Source organism: Stegastes partitus, unplaced genomic scaffold, assembly GCF_000690725.1.
Source record: "Stegastes partitus isolate 25-593 unplaced genomic scaffold, Stegastes_partitus-1.0.2 Scaffold463, whole genome shotgun sequence".
Lineage (NCBI taxonomy): Eukaryota > Metazoa > Chordata > Actinopteri > Pomacentridae > Stegastes > Stegastes partitus.
In genome coordinates this window covers 142,402-156,814 of record NW_007578194.1, presented here as the reverse complement: position 1 = coordinate 156,814, position 14,413 = coordinate 142,402, and the positions used below count along the sequence as shown (strand labels likewise).

General features: G+C 44.2%; 1 protein-coding gene across 1 annotated transcript in view; it reads right to left on the bottom strand.

The window, feature by feature from the left end:
- adgra1b (adhesion G protein-coupled receptor A1b) overlaps nt 1-14,213 on the bottom strand; it is a 209,305-nt gene extending 195,092 nt beyond the window's left edge. The window contains exon 1 of the mRNA XM_008286670.1: nt 13,522-14,213. Coding sequence (XP_008284892.1) covers nt 13,522-13,739 — 218 coding nt within the window. The 5' untranslated portion in view covers nt 13,740-14,213. The remainder of the gene's footprint in view (nt 1-13,521) is intronic.
- Between the last annotated feature and the right edge of the window lie 200 nt (nt 14,214-14,413).

Below are 14,413 nucleotides of genomic sequence, written 5' to 3'. Positions count from 1 at the left end.
GGTCCAAATCCAGAGATCAGGTGGCCAATCTGAAAATAAATCAATACAGAATTTTTTAAAAATCATCAACATTTTGCGGGACAAGGGGCGTGGCTGGCTTGATTGACAGTCGGCAGCGACCATACAGATGAAGCGAGCAGAAGGCGGTAAATGTGGGCGGGCAGAGAGGGCCCGCCTCTCAATCCGTCTGACCAATCGCTGCTCCTATGGCTCCGCCCCCCACCAACGATTTTTTTTCGTCACTGTCAACCAGGAAGTAGCAAAACCCTGGCTTCATTTTCTCAGTGCAGAAACCAACAGGTGACGTCATGGTAGCTACGTCCATATTTTATACAGTCTATGGTCTCTAAGTGTAGCCCTGTGATAGACTGGTGACCTGTCCAGAGTGTCCCCTGCCTTCACCCTGAGTCAGCTGGGATAGACTCCAGCCCCCCGCAAACCTAGTGAGGATTAAATGGTGGTAATGGATGGACGGATGATATGACAACAGTTTTCATACAGAAGTAATCAGGATGCTTCTCCTTTTTTCTAATGTGAAATGACAAGTGCTGGTAGAATTAGTGGCTGATGCTAAAACTGAATAATGGTTCATGAAAACTGTCTTGTCTTGACGTTTTAATGTAATCAGCTGATATGTTTTAATAGTAGAAGCATGTAAAGCGTGTGTTAAATAGACACATTACCGAGTAGATTTAATAATAGACACTGAGGCTAAAGGCGCTTTAGGCACAGGTTTTGCTGTTTTGCTTTTCAGAATCTTTGTCTAGTTTGAACTTGTGTAGCTGAATCACTCCAATATTACAACTCGCCAGCAGTGAGCAGTTTTACAGCATTTGAGCAGAGTCCTAGGTGAGCTGGTGTGCTTGAGTTCAGGGGAAGGAAAAGAGGCGGAGTTTTCAAAACTTCCAGCAGGACTACATCAAGTCATCTTCTCAAGGAAAAAGCTCACAGTTTGTAGCAAACACCTCAACAACATAGTTTGCTGCTCAGTGTGGCAGCAAACCATCCTTGCACATTGGAATAAGTAGATTTCAGAGTGTGGTGGTGCCGTTGTCACATTTTGTGTGAGGGAACGCCACTTGTGTCAAAGGCAGAAAGTCATATTGTCACGAGCAGAAATATGGTAAGGAGCAGCATTTATCATGTTTTGCACAGCATTATAGTAGCATAAATAAAAATGGAATTAACCAGGTGAGCCACTACATGGCACTAGTCGGCATGTTGGCCACACCACTGACCTTCACTTTCATTTACAACCAGAAAAGTTGTGCACACAGGAATGCACTGAACAAACAATCCACTAACAACCAGTCACCCTTGCTAGTAATGCTATCTTCACCTCACCTGTGTCCTCTTTTTCATTCCTGTCTGCTCCACTCTGTGTGTGTCTGTTTCCCGTATGTGGAGCAGAACAGACACAAGTGGACAAGAATTGGCAGCAGAAACTGTCAAACTGAGCTGAAGAAACATGCGTATAAATGAGGCGAGTGACTTTAATAAAAAGAAAAAACCTTTGTTTTTATATTGTTTGGATTTTTGGGGCACTGGCTGTAAGCTGGACTGCACTTTCACTTTTCCGATGCATTGTAAGAGGTCACTGAATATAAGAGAAAAAAAGAGCAAACGGATTCAAAGTGAGGAACTCATATGCACGAACATGAATCTGCAGCCAGACCAGCAACCAAAACACTGATCAGACTTCACTCTCTGCTATGGCCACATAGCAAATAACTGTTTGCTGCTATATTAATGCTACTTTTATGTCCAAAATCTTGCATTTTGCGCCTTTAACTCATTCTAACATCGGCCTGGGATTGTTTGAAACTCTTCAGCTGTACATGCTGACGTTCGTGGTTTACATCCCAGTAAACAAAAGGACTTTCAATCTCCTGTTTATTTGTATGTTTTTTGCTTCTAAAATCTCTTTAGATGCCTAATATGCCCATTACTGCAGCACTATACACAGCATTTTGACACAGTTACAGTTCTTTGTGGGCGGGTTAAAATTGCTTGTAAAATTCAGTGTGCAAAGTACCTCTTTTTTTTCCCCCCTCCACAAATCAATCAGAATACTTAAGCTGTGTGGGAGTGGACTACAAGATTTACAGGCAGCCATTTAGGCGGCCAAAAATGAGTAAGCAACAATTTATATGGATTTTTATTGTTGTTGATCCAGACATCAATATCCTACCGCGGTTCTGTCAGTTTGAATTCATCTTGACAGAAAGCTCTCCATGAGCAGAAAATTGCAGCAGATATAAGCCAGCATGGAGTCAGCTGGACATGGTGAGAAACTACTTGGAAAACTGAATGGGTCAATTTCGCAATATTTCACACACAGAATTATTGAAAAATAACCAAAGCACAGTTTCAGTTTCAGAGGCCAAGTGGAGTTTATGCCTTTGTTTTCCAGGGCCTCGGTCTAAATAGTAACGCGTCAAACTGTGAAAAACCGCTCGTTTTTCTGAAGCCACATATAGACGGTGTGATGAAGTGAAGGTGGGCGACACTGAGATCATGGGATACCAGAGCTGTCGCTGTGTTTTGTCCAGAGTCTCCCTTCTGTTCCCCAGAGCAGTACACCTCCCTCTGCGGACGGACGTCCCAGTCGGGGGACAGGCTGCCACTGTTTGTGCAAACTCAAGCGTGTCCTGTGCTGGGCTATGCTGCATGTATGTGTGTGTGTGTGTGTGTGTGTGTGTGTGTGTGTGTGTGTGTGCTCGCCGACCTCCGCATGCCGATCTCAGGCCTCTGCGTAACATCCAGGAAATCACAGGAAAAACAGAATTGAACATAAACAGCCCATGACAAACTTCTGGAGGAGCCATCCAACTCTCTATTTACATTATCAATTATGCTCTCTGCGGATAAGCTGCTCTCAATGAGGGAGGAGCGCACGGATTCAGTATTGTCTCTGCGGGCTGCAGCAAATGGTCTATGTCATTGCTTTGTGTGTTCCAGCGCCAGCCACAGCCAGACATTTGTAGTATAGACGTCTAGTAAAAATGCTGCACTTTCACAATTCCCTCAAATGACACAGAGCTTCTTCTATTTTTTTTTTCTATAAATCTGACATTTCGTTGAAGTGTTTAAAAAATGCTGACAGTTTAAATGCTGCATTGCTTAATCTTTTCACAGTTAATTAATTGTTTAGTCAGTTTGAAAGAATCTGAAACCGTATCTTGATAAGCGGTTATCATGTGTGTCATTTTCAGATTTTTTTCTGACATTTTAGAGACAAAGCAATCAGCTGATTAATCAATATTGAAAAGAAAACAGCATCCCTAAATCTCATAATTCCAGCGTGAGTGTGCTTCAGGCTGAGGAGTGGTGTTAGTGAAATTCAGATCAATTCTTACCCTAAAACAGGAGCTCTGGCTTTCACTCGCCCTCCACACCACAGCTGGGTTATTTCGGTAAGACCCGACTAAAAAGTCACTGCTCCAGAAACCAGCATGGCAGCCATGCACCATAAACGTTCAGCTATATTATTATAGGAGGACAGCAACAAAAATAGCTCCAACAGACGCCGATCATAAGGAGCGAGCGGAGTAAAGATCACAACGTAAACTATTACAAACATTTAGATCCGCTGGCCTCCAGCTTTCTAGCCACTACTTCTCTTCAAACAGCCAAACCCGGTGTTTTTTCTAGAAGATCGAATTACTAGACACAGCTAACCAAAATAACATATTTCATATCTGCTAACGTTGACCTTGGACGGGGAGCGGACTTTGCTTCAGGGGTTACCTACAGATGTTCACATTGACTCTACGTGACGGTGAAGTGCATCTTCACGGGACGCCACTCGTCACCGTACAGACTCCTCGCAGCTGTTCAGGTGGAAAAAATGTGAAAAGTAATGAGATTTATTTACTTTATTTTTTTTTAATGTTGTATATTATATTCTAAAATTAGGCGACAGTTAAAGTAAACATTACAGTTGTGATAGAAAAATCAAGGGTTCACTTTATCCATTTCATTACAGGTAAGTTTAGTTAAATGTGCTTTCATGACTAATTGCATGAAACTTAAATAAACAAGCTATTCTACATTTATTGTAGTAAAGAGTTGAACTCATCACCTTAAGTTATTTAGTTAAAAGATGTGCTTTCCAGCATGCGTTGCAAAGGAGAAAATTTCCAAGAAGTCAATATTTTTTCTTAAAATAGAGATAAAGATTTCACGATGGAGGTCATTACAGTCTCCTCCTGATCAAGGTGAAACCATGCTTCTTCTATTAAAACAAATCAGAGAAAACACTGCACTTAGTAACATCCATCCATCCATCCATTATCTATACACCGTTTAATCCTCACTGGGGTCGTGGGGGGCTGGAGTCTATCCCAGCTGACTCAGGGTGAAGGCAGGGGACACCCTGGACAGGTCACCAGTCTATCACAGGGCTACACTTAGAGACAGACAACCAAGCACACTCACATTCACACCTACGGACAATTTAGAATCACCAATTAACCTCAACATGTTTTTGGACTGTGTGGGAAGAAGCCGGAGAACCCGGAGAGAACCCACGCTGCATGGGGAGAACATGCAAACTCCACGCAGAAAGATCCCGGGTGTCCTCACCGGGATGCAAACCGGCGACCTTCTAGTTGGTGCTAACCACTGAGCCACCTTGCAGCCCTATACAGAACCATCACGGTGTAAAACAATGGAGACTGCGTTTTTGAAGTCCAACAAGACCAAGAGAGTGATGAAGCATCTCTCGTGAACCGACTTCCCATTAGGTCACTTAAAGTTATCAGAATCTTCTCGACTATGATGTTTATCATGTCACTGTGATACTTGAGGGATTATCAACCTCATAGTTCTTCGTAACCTTCTACATTTGGTAAATGACATGTAACGTGTAAACTACAGAGGCTACACTCGCAGATGAAGTAAATCCTAAATGTTATTATATAATATGCTGCTCATCTCATTCTCAGACTAGCCAACTCATTCTCATTCTCAAGCCACGGCCATTTTGTCTCACGTCTCAGAGGCATGGACAAGGCGTCCTTTGGCTTCTGTGCCGCCGGCATCGATATCTGACAACATAGATGTGTTGGAGTTTCTCACTTAAAAAGAACCTCACAAGGATTCTGAATGTTTGATGGTGTCATGAGTCACAAGATTGAGGTTCATGTCATGTGTCCGACCAATAGTTTAGTTTCACTTTCGTTTAGGCAGCCAAACTCCTCAGTTAGGTTTAGGAAACAATCATAATGTAGGTTAAGATGCTGTCATGAAGTCACCAACAGAATTGGTGGACTCAAATGCTTGACTCAGTAGGTTCAGGCAAAAGACAGGTTTAATGGCAGTCAGGGAAATCAGTCCAACAGGCAGAAGTATCCAAGAATTGGCGGGCAGAGGCAAGGTCCAAAAAGCAGAAACAAGGTCGAGATCAAACAAGCAAAGGTGTCCAAAATCGTCAGACAAGAGGCAAGGTCAAAAAGCAGAAACAAGGTCGAGATCAAACAGACTGTGACTTAACTTGAATAACGCTGGTACGAGGACTGTGAAGTGCAACGAACTGCCGACGAGACAGTGAGACACACGGGGTAAAATACACGAGGTAATGAGGGTAGATGGGAAACAGGTGCGGGGAGGTAATCAGGGAGCAGGTGAGACAAGACAGGTACAGGAAGTAAAACTAGAACAGAACACCCAGTGAAATGATTTCAAAATAAAACAGGAAAGACGAGACATAATGTGCAGACATGAACAGAAACATGACAGACATGACAGATGCAGCCTTTTGCAATATTACCCAAAAGTTACAAGCAATCTTCTTGTTGCATAAAAATCAGGAAAAAGTGTCACCTGCCGGGAACATTCCCCTCCAGTCTAATGTCGTCTATTTCTGACCGCCTGGGAACTGCATATGTCTATCTGACTACCCTGCGCATCGAAAACTGACACTAAAGACACTATAGTGTGTCTCGATGAGAGGAGGTGGTAGTGAGACCAGGCTCGACTCGCCGATTCTATCTTCTCCTCGTACAAAAAGATGATTACAGATGTTCCCTCAACCTTTACTGAAAGTTTGGCTATTTCTAAAATCAGATGTTTATCGATGTTGAAAAGCGGATGTTGTTTAATGAAATACCAATCAACAAAACCACAAGAAATGGGTAATAATTAGATCATTTATTAGTAGAGGAGATGCTGCGAGTACGTTTTTTTTGTGAAAACCAGCGTCTTCAAACCCTGAATCTACAGCTGAAGCAACCTGCAAGTTCACGGCTAAACATATGTGATGTGACCCCATAGCATCGACGGCTTGTACTGACTCAGCCGAGAAACGTACGGAAGATGTGAGGCGGCGTTTTAAGCGACAAATGAGCTAACACATGATCCACACACACACACACAGGGATCTGCACACAGACCAACACACGGCGCTGATAAAGGCCTGCCAAGGCTCCTGTGAGACAGTCAGAGGAGCTAATGTGCTTCCCACTGGGATCGCACACTGCAACAGAAGCAGCACACATCAGGGTTTTAATCACCTTGTTTTACAGTGAGTCAGAAATCAGGGGAAAAAAGACAACATGATTCTAAGCTGGCCTCCTCTGCTCTTTCAAATTTACGACCCTTTAAGTAACTTTTTCAGCGGCGCAGGAAGGAGGCAGGGATGGAGGCGCAGAGAAGTATCCTTGGCAGACGCTGTGTTTGTCTTTACCTAATATTTTTAGATGGTAGGTCTGAGTTTCGACACATTCTTGAGTTTTTTTTTCGAGGCCACGGCGCGATTTACAGACTCGTCTCTCCCCCGGCCGGTCGTGAACTCTCCATCACTGAATCATTAACCGTCTAACAGAAACAGCTGATCAGTTTTTCTTCAAACACGTCACATGTGGCAGCCGGTCTGAAAGCCGCAATGTGTCCGACTGGCTCATCAGCGCACACCTACCGTCGCCTGGAACAAACCTTGACTAACCATTTGACGGTAACTAGATAAGTCAGTCGCTATCCATCAAGAAGACTGTCAGTTTCCAACAAGCAGCAACATTACAAGTCCGCCCTGACCTCTCTGTTCCTCAGCTCACGGATAACACAAGGCCAAATGTTCTTGGCTTTAGCTATCGCACAGGGAAAAGTGCCGGGGATCTAAAAGTATTACACCCTCTGGAGCTTAGACGGCTGATATTGCAGAGTGCACTCATCTAAAGATGAACCTTTTGCTTTTTTTAAATCTTCCATATCGCTGGAGATAAGCGTGAGGGAAGCCAACAGAGAGAGACGGAGAGCGAACGAGAGAGATTGCCACGACTTTCTCCAGATGGGAGATACAGCATATTTCACCAGGGTCAGTTTGGTCACGTCTCCTCAGGTTAACAGCCAAGTTCTCTATGTATATGTGTGTCATATCTTTTAAGGCGTTTTACACTCCGCATGTCTTGATCCGTGCCGTGCGTTCACAAGGTTTGTCAATGAGGTAATGCGCAGGAGTGTATGGACGGGGCTGTGTGCGCGATGAAATATTCATGCAGAAGTACTCAGAACCCTGAAGAGGGTAGAGCACAAACAGCACCTCGGCAGACGAGAAAAAAAGCCCCCAAGGAATAAGAGCGAGGGAGAATGAGGGGAGTTGGAGTGAATAAGAGAAGAGGGGAGAAAAGAATATATAGAAATATATTTATAGAAACACACAAAAAAACCACTAACATGCTCCTCTGACAGGATGTGTTTGTTCACATGCAGATCAACCCGTTGAAAGCTTTGATCGTGCTATACATGTTATCACAAACTGTCCACCTACAGCGCAGCGGCACATTTTCAACAATCCACCAGCTATTTAACGGCCACGCTTCCTGCGGGTGTCTCGCGGGTCGTTCTCTATGCGATGACTGACATGTTCTAGTAGTGGTTTGGAGCCAGCTACTGCCGCGTCACCATCGCTTCCCTCTAGACGCCACAAAAGCCCCTCCTGTCTGTTTCTGAAAGGATGGTGATGAAGGCCCACAGAATAGGATACTCCAGCTTTGGCTCCGGCCCGGACCAGATGCCCTCATTTTTCCTCTCCCTCAAACATCGGACCAACCAGGCTTTTGAGGGGCTTACACGCACAATCAAAAGATCATTTTCAGCAGCGGAAACTGTGGTAAATCAGACACAGTTTCACACTTAGGTGGATTTAAAAAGGGCATTTCGGTAATAACGAGTAAAATATTGGCTTATCACGGATGCTTACGCTGCAATTCGTGTTGTGAATTTGACAACAGACTGAAGGAAATAACTTTTTTTTTGTTTTCGGTTTAGTTTATTGCGATATATTATATTATTATGTTATATATTGTGATACAATTTATTGTGTTTTGTAGTCCTTGTTGTTGATTAAACCCCTAAAAACTCCTCCTTGTTTGCCAAGGCTTTTTTTTTTCCCATGAAATAAATCCCTTCCTACCTTTAAATGTCTTCGATGTAACTCTACACTGTTGCTCCCTTTAGAACGTGCAGCTCTATTAAGTCTCCATGCATCCCTTCACACTCACTGCAACTTGTGCACACCAGCTCACCTGTAGTTCTGTTCAAACACTGTAAAAATGCTTTACAGCTGTAATGTTGGAGTAATTCAGCCATGAAACCGGAAAAAGAAGAACAATACGTCAACAGAATTTGGTTTGTTACACATGAATCCTCAGAATATCAGTTAAACTGCAGTTTCAAGGTGGAAATGTTCAGCAACGACGGCTTATTTTGCTCATGATGCGTCTTCTAGCTGATAAGAAACACCATGTGGACATGTAATCAAGGTGAAACGTTTCAGAGCACCAAATGGACACTGATTGCAAAACAGGCCCAAGAAAGATTGAAATTGAGACATTCAAGTAACTGAAAGTCACTAATCCTCTTGTTTACTGTTGCTGCACCTGTCAGGCTTCCCATCCTCACAGCGCACATAATTTAGTTTACAATAATAACGGCGGTAGATCTGTCATCAGAACTGATTTATTGTTTTTCAGTTGAAATGACAACTGTCACTGGCAGATTGTGTCAGTTTTACCTAATGTAGCATGAATGACATGTAAGTAAAGCCAAATCACTGCTGTGGGTAGCAGACTGGTTAGGCAGACGTTTCACTGTTTGCATCAGAGCAGATAAACACATTGGTTAACCCCTAAAGCCCAAGGCAATTTTTTTTTTTTACAATTCGATCTGGAAAAAGGCTGCAAGGTGGCGCAGTTGGTAGCACTGTTGCCTCGCTGCAAGAAGGTTGCCGGTTTGCGTCTCGGTGAGGAGGACATGGAGTCCCCATGTTCTCCCCGTGCAGTGTGGGTTCTCTCCGGGTTCTCCAGCTTCCTCCCACACAGTCCAAAAACATGTTGAGGTTAATTGGTGATTCTAAATCGTCTGTAGGTGTGAATGTGAGTGTGCTTGGTTGTCTGTCTCTAAGTGTAGCCCTGTGATAGACTGGTGACCTGTCCAGGGTGTCCCCTGCCTTCACCCTGAGTCAGCTGGGATAGACTCCAGCCCCACACGACCCTAATGAGGATTAAGCGGTGTATAGATAATGGATGGATGGATCTGGAAAATAACTTCCTCAAATTCAATCAGTAACAGATCCACATCTGAGAGGCCAGAATGATCAACACTGGGCTCTGTGGCTCAAAAGAAACTTGAGAGTTTTAAAATAAAAAAATCAAAACAAAGTCAGAGTGAGATTTGAAAATAAAATAAGTACATTTTTACCTCTGCAATATCAAAACAGCCTTATAACCACGAGCCATGAAGTCATTGAAACTGTTGACAAAAACCTCAATTGCAACAGAAATGAATCCCAACAATACAGCATCCATCCTAGTCAGCAGTAGGGCTGGGCAGCCTCTTCGCTAGATGTGCCAAGCTTGGCAACTTTTGAAGGATGGCAGTGAGTCGTAATACAGCCTGCTGAGCTCTCCAGGGTGCAAAGGGTTAATCCACTCCTTACACTTTTGTTCCTGTATTTTTTATTTTTTTTTTGCTTTGGATAAAGTAACATTTGAAACATTCCTCTGGCCCCGTGCACACCGGCTCGACATGTGGTGAAATGCAAAGCGTGGCAGGCCCGATCTGCTTAGTTTGACTCATGTGAATGGACAATTGCACAGGCGAGAAGTTCATGGAGCAGTCAGGTGAAAGCCAATTTAAATCCCCACACGTTGGGCTGCGCTCAGCAGGTGAAACGTGAACAATCACACATATGCAAATTCTAGTCTGGTTGCAACACGGCAGCTCAGCGAGAGAGAAAGCAGCAGCAGCAGCAGCAGCAGCAGCAGAACAGACTTTATAAGTTATGTAAGTGCACAGTGAGTCTCTCAGAGGACTCGGGCTCAGTTCTAATCCGCTGTGACTGTACGACAAGCGCCTCCCCGTCCCAACAATCTGTTTGTGACACTCGCGTCGTCTCAATCAGCCTCAGCCTCGCCTATCAGGAGGTATTTTACCAAACACTTGCCAGTCTGTCTCCCCCACAAGTCCTCTAATGGCTCTTTCTGCTGCCTCTCCGTGTCTATCTCCCATCTCCACTCTATCCCCTTGTCTCTTCCACAATCTGCCCGTCCTCTCCTCCGGACGAGCGATGTGTCCTCCTGTTAGAGCGCTGCCTCAGACAGGTGTCGGCTACAATCTGAGCTGCTACTCTCGGCGGCGAGACGGCGCTTGTGCTGCTCGCCACCGATTACACCGGATAGGTCCCAAGGTCAACAGAGCTGTCAGGCCGAGCTCCCAACTCCTCAGCTTCCCCCCCCCCCGATGGACGATAAGGAAAGCAGGCGGAGGTGTTAATCGAGTGCGTCGTTACAGAGTTACCGACGCGCTCCTGCATGCGAGTTCATTTTCATCTCTCTTATTTATGCTAATGTTCTTCCATTTGCTCGTTAAGCTGTTTTTCTTTGGCGTTCGCAGGATGCCGCGCTATTACAGGTTTTGTTCCTCGTAAACATTTTATAGATGCAATAATAAAAAAGAACACAAACGAAGCCCCCAAATCTGTGGATTTGATTACAGGTGGCATGTGGATGTGGGTCTGCTTGAGCTGTCACCGGAGGGAAATGGCTCGACAAGGAGCTCATTGTCTACGTAGGTGGTGAGATCGGGACCAAAACGAAGAGTGCACGCAGGGAAATATTTGGGAGATTTGTTGGCAGTCTGCAGGGGGAGATCGGTATGTACATACTTCCCTTGATATATCTGTTTATTTGCACAGCACATCTAAACAAAAGAGCGAGCAGGGAGGCCACTTCAGCCTGACAAAGGTCACATTTCCTAACGCAGGAAAACTGCTTCCTGGCTGGCCGACCAGAGCTCCGCTGTAGGATTTAGCTCACCAAGGAATAGTGCTGGGTGAGGTGTTGGCTTATTTTTACTAGTCTAATCATAACACAGCACACACACACACACACTACCTCAAATCTCTCAAGCGAACCGAGGAAAGAGAAAGACGCCTGGAGCTGCATGCAGTCAGTTTGATAGTTACTGTACATTTAGAAGAAAAAACGTCAAGTTTCTGGCGTTATTTATCCGCGCGGATCCCTTTAAAAAAAAAAAAAGAAATCAAACTTCGTTAGTATCTGCAAGCTACATAACAGCTCGGCTTTGACGAGCGTCGAAAGTAAAACACAGCCTTTAACCATCCTCCACTTAAAGGAACAAAAGCAACCCCTGCCTACACGGAAGCAAACACCACTCCAAATAAATTGCAGTAAGCAAAGTGCTACCATTAATCAACCGCGCTCGTAGTTCACAATGAGTGGTCGGCTGCAACTTGTCAAGGGCCTTTACATTTAGCATTCGCTTTTACACGCCAAAGGCAGACCTCAAGCTTCCAAAAATAAAGCTGTCTAATAATCCATCAATGTGTGCACCTGCAGAGACAGAGAGAGAGAGAGAGAGGACGTGTGGGGAAAGTTATCAACCCCTCGAGTGTCTGAAGTGCTATTTCATCTACAAGAGAGGCACAGATGAATACTAAAGACGGTTTCTTGAAGTTCCCGTGGATGAGCAAAACCTATGTTTGAATAACTTTGAATACAATGCAAATAATATCCCTAAAGAGCGCTGAGAGAGAGAGAGGAGGGGGGGAAAGGTAAATCATTTATGCAGATGTGGTTAAGTGTAGCAACACAAAACAGGTGGATGTAGCGTACACAGGGAGGGCGACTCTCAGACTCTCTAAAAGTCGAATGCATTTTTTTTTTGGCTGCAATTTTAATCAGTGATTCGGCATTTCAGTCGCTGCTGCTGCCACCCATGTAACAATATACACAGTGTGACTGCAAACAATGATTATTTTTCATTTCCGCCGGCTAAATGTCACCCTCGTCACCGTTGCGCCGCAGGAAAAAGAAGGTTAGTTGTCAAAGCAACAAGAGGAGACGTGAGTTTCTCCACCACCGTCGACCGGAGCAGCTTCCAGGACTCATCAGCTCCTGGTGTCCCAGCAGAAAACCGACAGATCGTTGCACCGTTTTTCTTTGCGAAACATTATTTGAAAGTGATTCTTTCTGGTGCTGGTTTTATCTCATCTCTTCTGTTGATGGCAGATCTTGATCTCGCTGAAATTACCTCATAAAGACAATGACCGTGATAACAATCGTTGTCTTTGCTAATTTTTTTTAGTCTGTTGAATTGTTTTTATTAAATATTCAACGGGCTTAATTTTCTCCTGAAAAAGCTCAACTCAACAAGACAAAAACTAGTCTTATTTGAAAAAAATCTAAATAATCATTCAGTAATCAAAGCTGCTGATTAGTTTTCTGTTGATTCACTAATCGATGCATTAACCTGCCTGTAAAGATAACACAATTAAAAATCTATTTCTTTTTATTTTCTATAAAGGTGGAGAAGACCGGCCTGGTAAGAAGAAGAAGCTCCTTGACATGTGACCACTACAAGTAGCAGCCAGGTTTATTCAAGGTCCTGTTAGCGACTAATAAAGAAAAACCTGCAATCCATAATAATTTCTTTATTACAGGTGACTATAATTTCCATTGGGATTTACTGGGTGACTTTGCCACTTCATAATGAGTTTGAAATTGAGGTCATCTTCAATTTTCTGTTATTTTATTCCTCTCCCTCTCTGTGTCCGCTGAGCCGAGGTGTCAGGGTTTCTACGGTATTGTTACAGAGGAGTGCATGTGGGGTGAGCCCAGAGACCTTATTCTAATATCCTTAGTGGTATCAGCGCAGCATTTCTGAAGGATAATATATTAATTCATTTATTTTTGATGTGTGGTATCCTTCTCAAGCTCATTTATCATGAATAACTGACTTCCTGGTAAAACTGTGTCAAAGCTGTTTAACCTTGTGGAATCAATTTGGAACACTTAATGGTCTTGCTCATGCATCCAGGTCCCCTAACTGGGATTTAAGGACCTCCGGGGGCCCCTTCAAGGACCCCACAGCAAAATCCTCTGGGGAAATATCAGGAATAAAAATGATCTTTGCACTTCTGACTGTAATTCCTGCTCAGATGTGAGTCACACCCACCACCAGCAGCACCGCCAGCACAGTGACAGGCTGGGTCCTACTTACAGGGACACTGTTCTGTTGGGTAGGAAGCTGGGCTGCAGGGTGTCCATCAGGTCCACATCGTCACACACCACTTTGACCCGGACGTGTTGCCTGCTCAGCTCCTTGGACCTCTCGGTGGAGCAGTGGCAGCTGTCCACGATCAGGTCCGGACAGTTTCTGTTGCTCAGGATCGACTCCCACAGCAGGACCGTTACGCAAAGCAAACCCAGCGCTCTCATCGTGGATTCAAAAAAAATTATTAGAAAAAAATAAAATAAAATCCTTTCAAGTCATGTCCTCCCAGCTCCTGTGACAAGTCGGGACCATCTCACGTTGCCTTCGATAAAGAACAGCCTGCGATCGAGTCCAAACTTCATGTCCTGCTGCTGCTGCTCACCTGCTGCGTCCCCAAGAGCTGAAAATCGTTAGTTTTGCCTCTAAAACCACGAAAAAAGTTATTCACCATTGATGCGAAATGCTGAATCGTTGCCATTTTCTCCTAATGTAAGTCCTCCAAAGTGTCCTGTGAGCCGCGGCATGCGGAGGGGAAACTTCCAGCGCTGCGCTTTTAAAGTTCGGAGAAAGTTTCCACATGCTTTAACGAGAGGTTACAGATTTTTTACTTCTCTCTCTCGCTCTTTTTTTTTCTTTTTTTACAAAATCCAAATCTCCTTCATGAGCTGCTTGAAGTGTCCGAGCTGCTTCATGTCGCGTTGTCACTCACTGTCATGATCCACTTTGTGCGCTCTTGGACTTGTTGCGCATGTTGTGTCCAGAAAGTCCCTCCCCGTCCACTCCTGACAGTGTGGGCTGATAAACTCCTCACATCCCACTGAGCCACACGAGGCCACAGACACACACACGCTGACCTCTGATATCACTAAATCATGTCTCCTTCATTTTTTTTTAAACA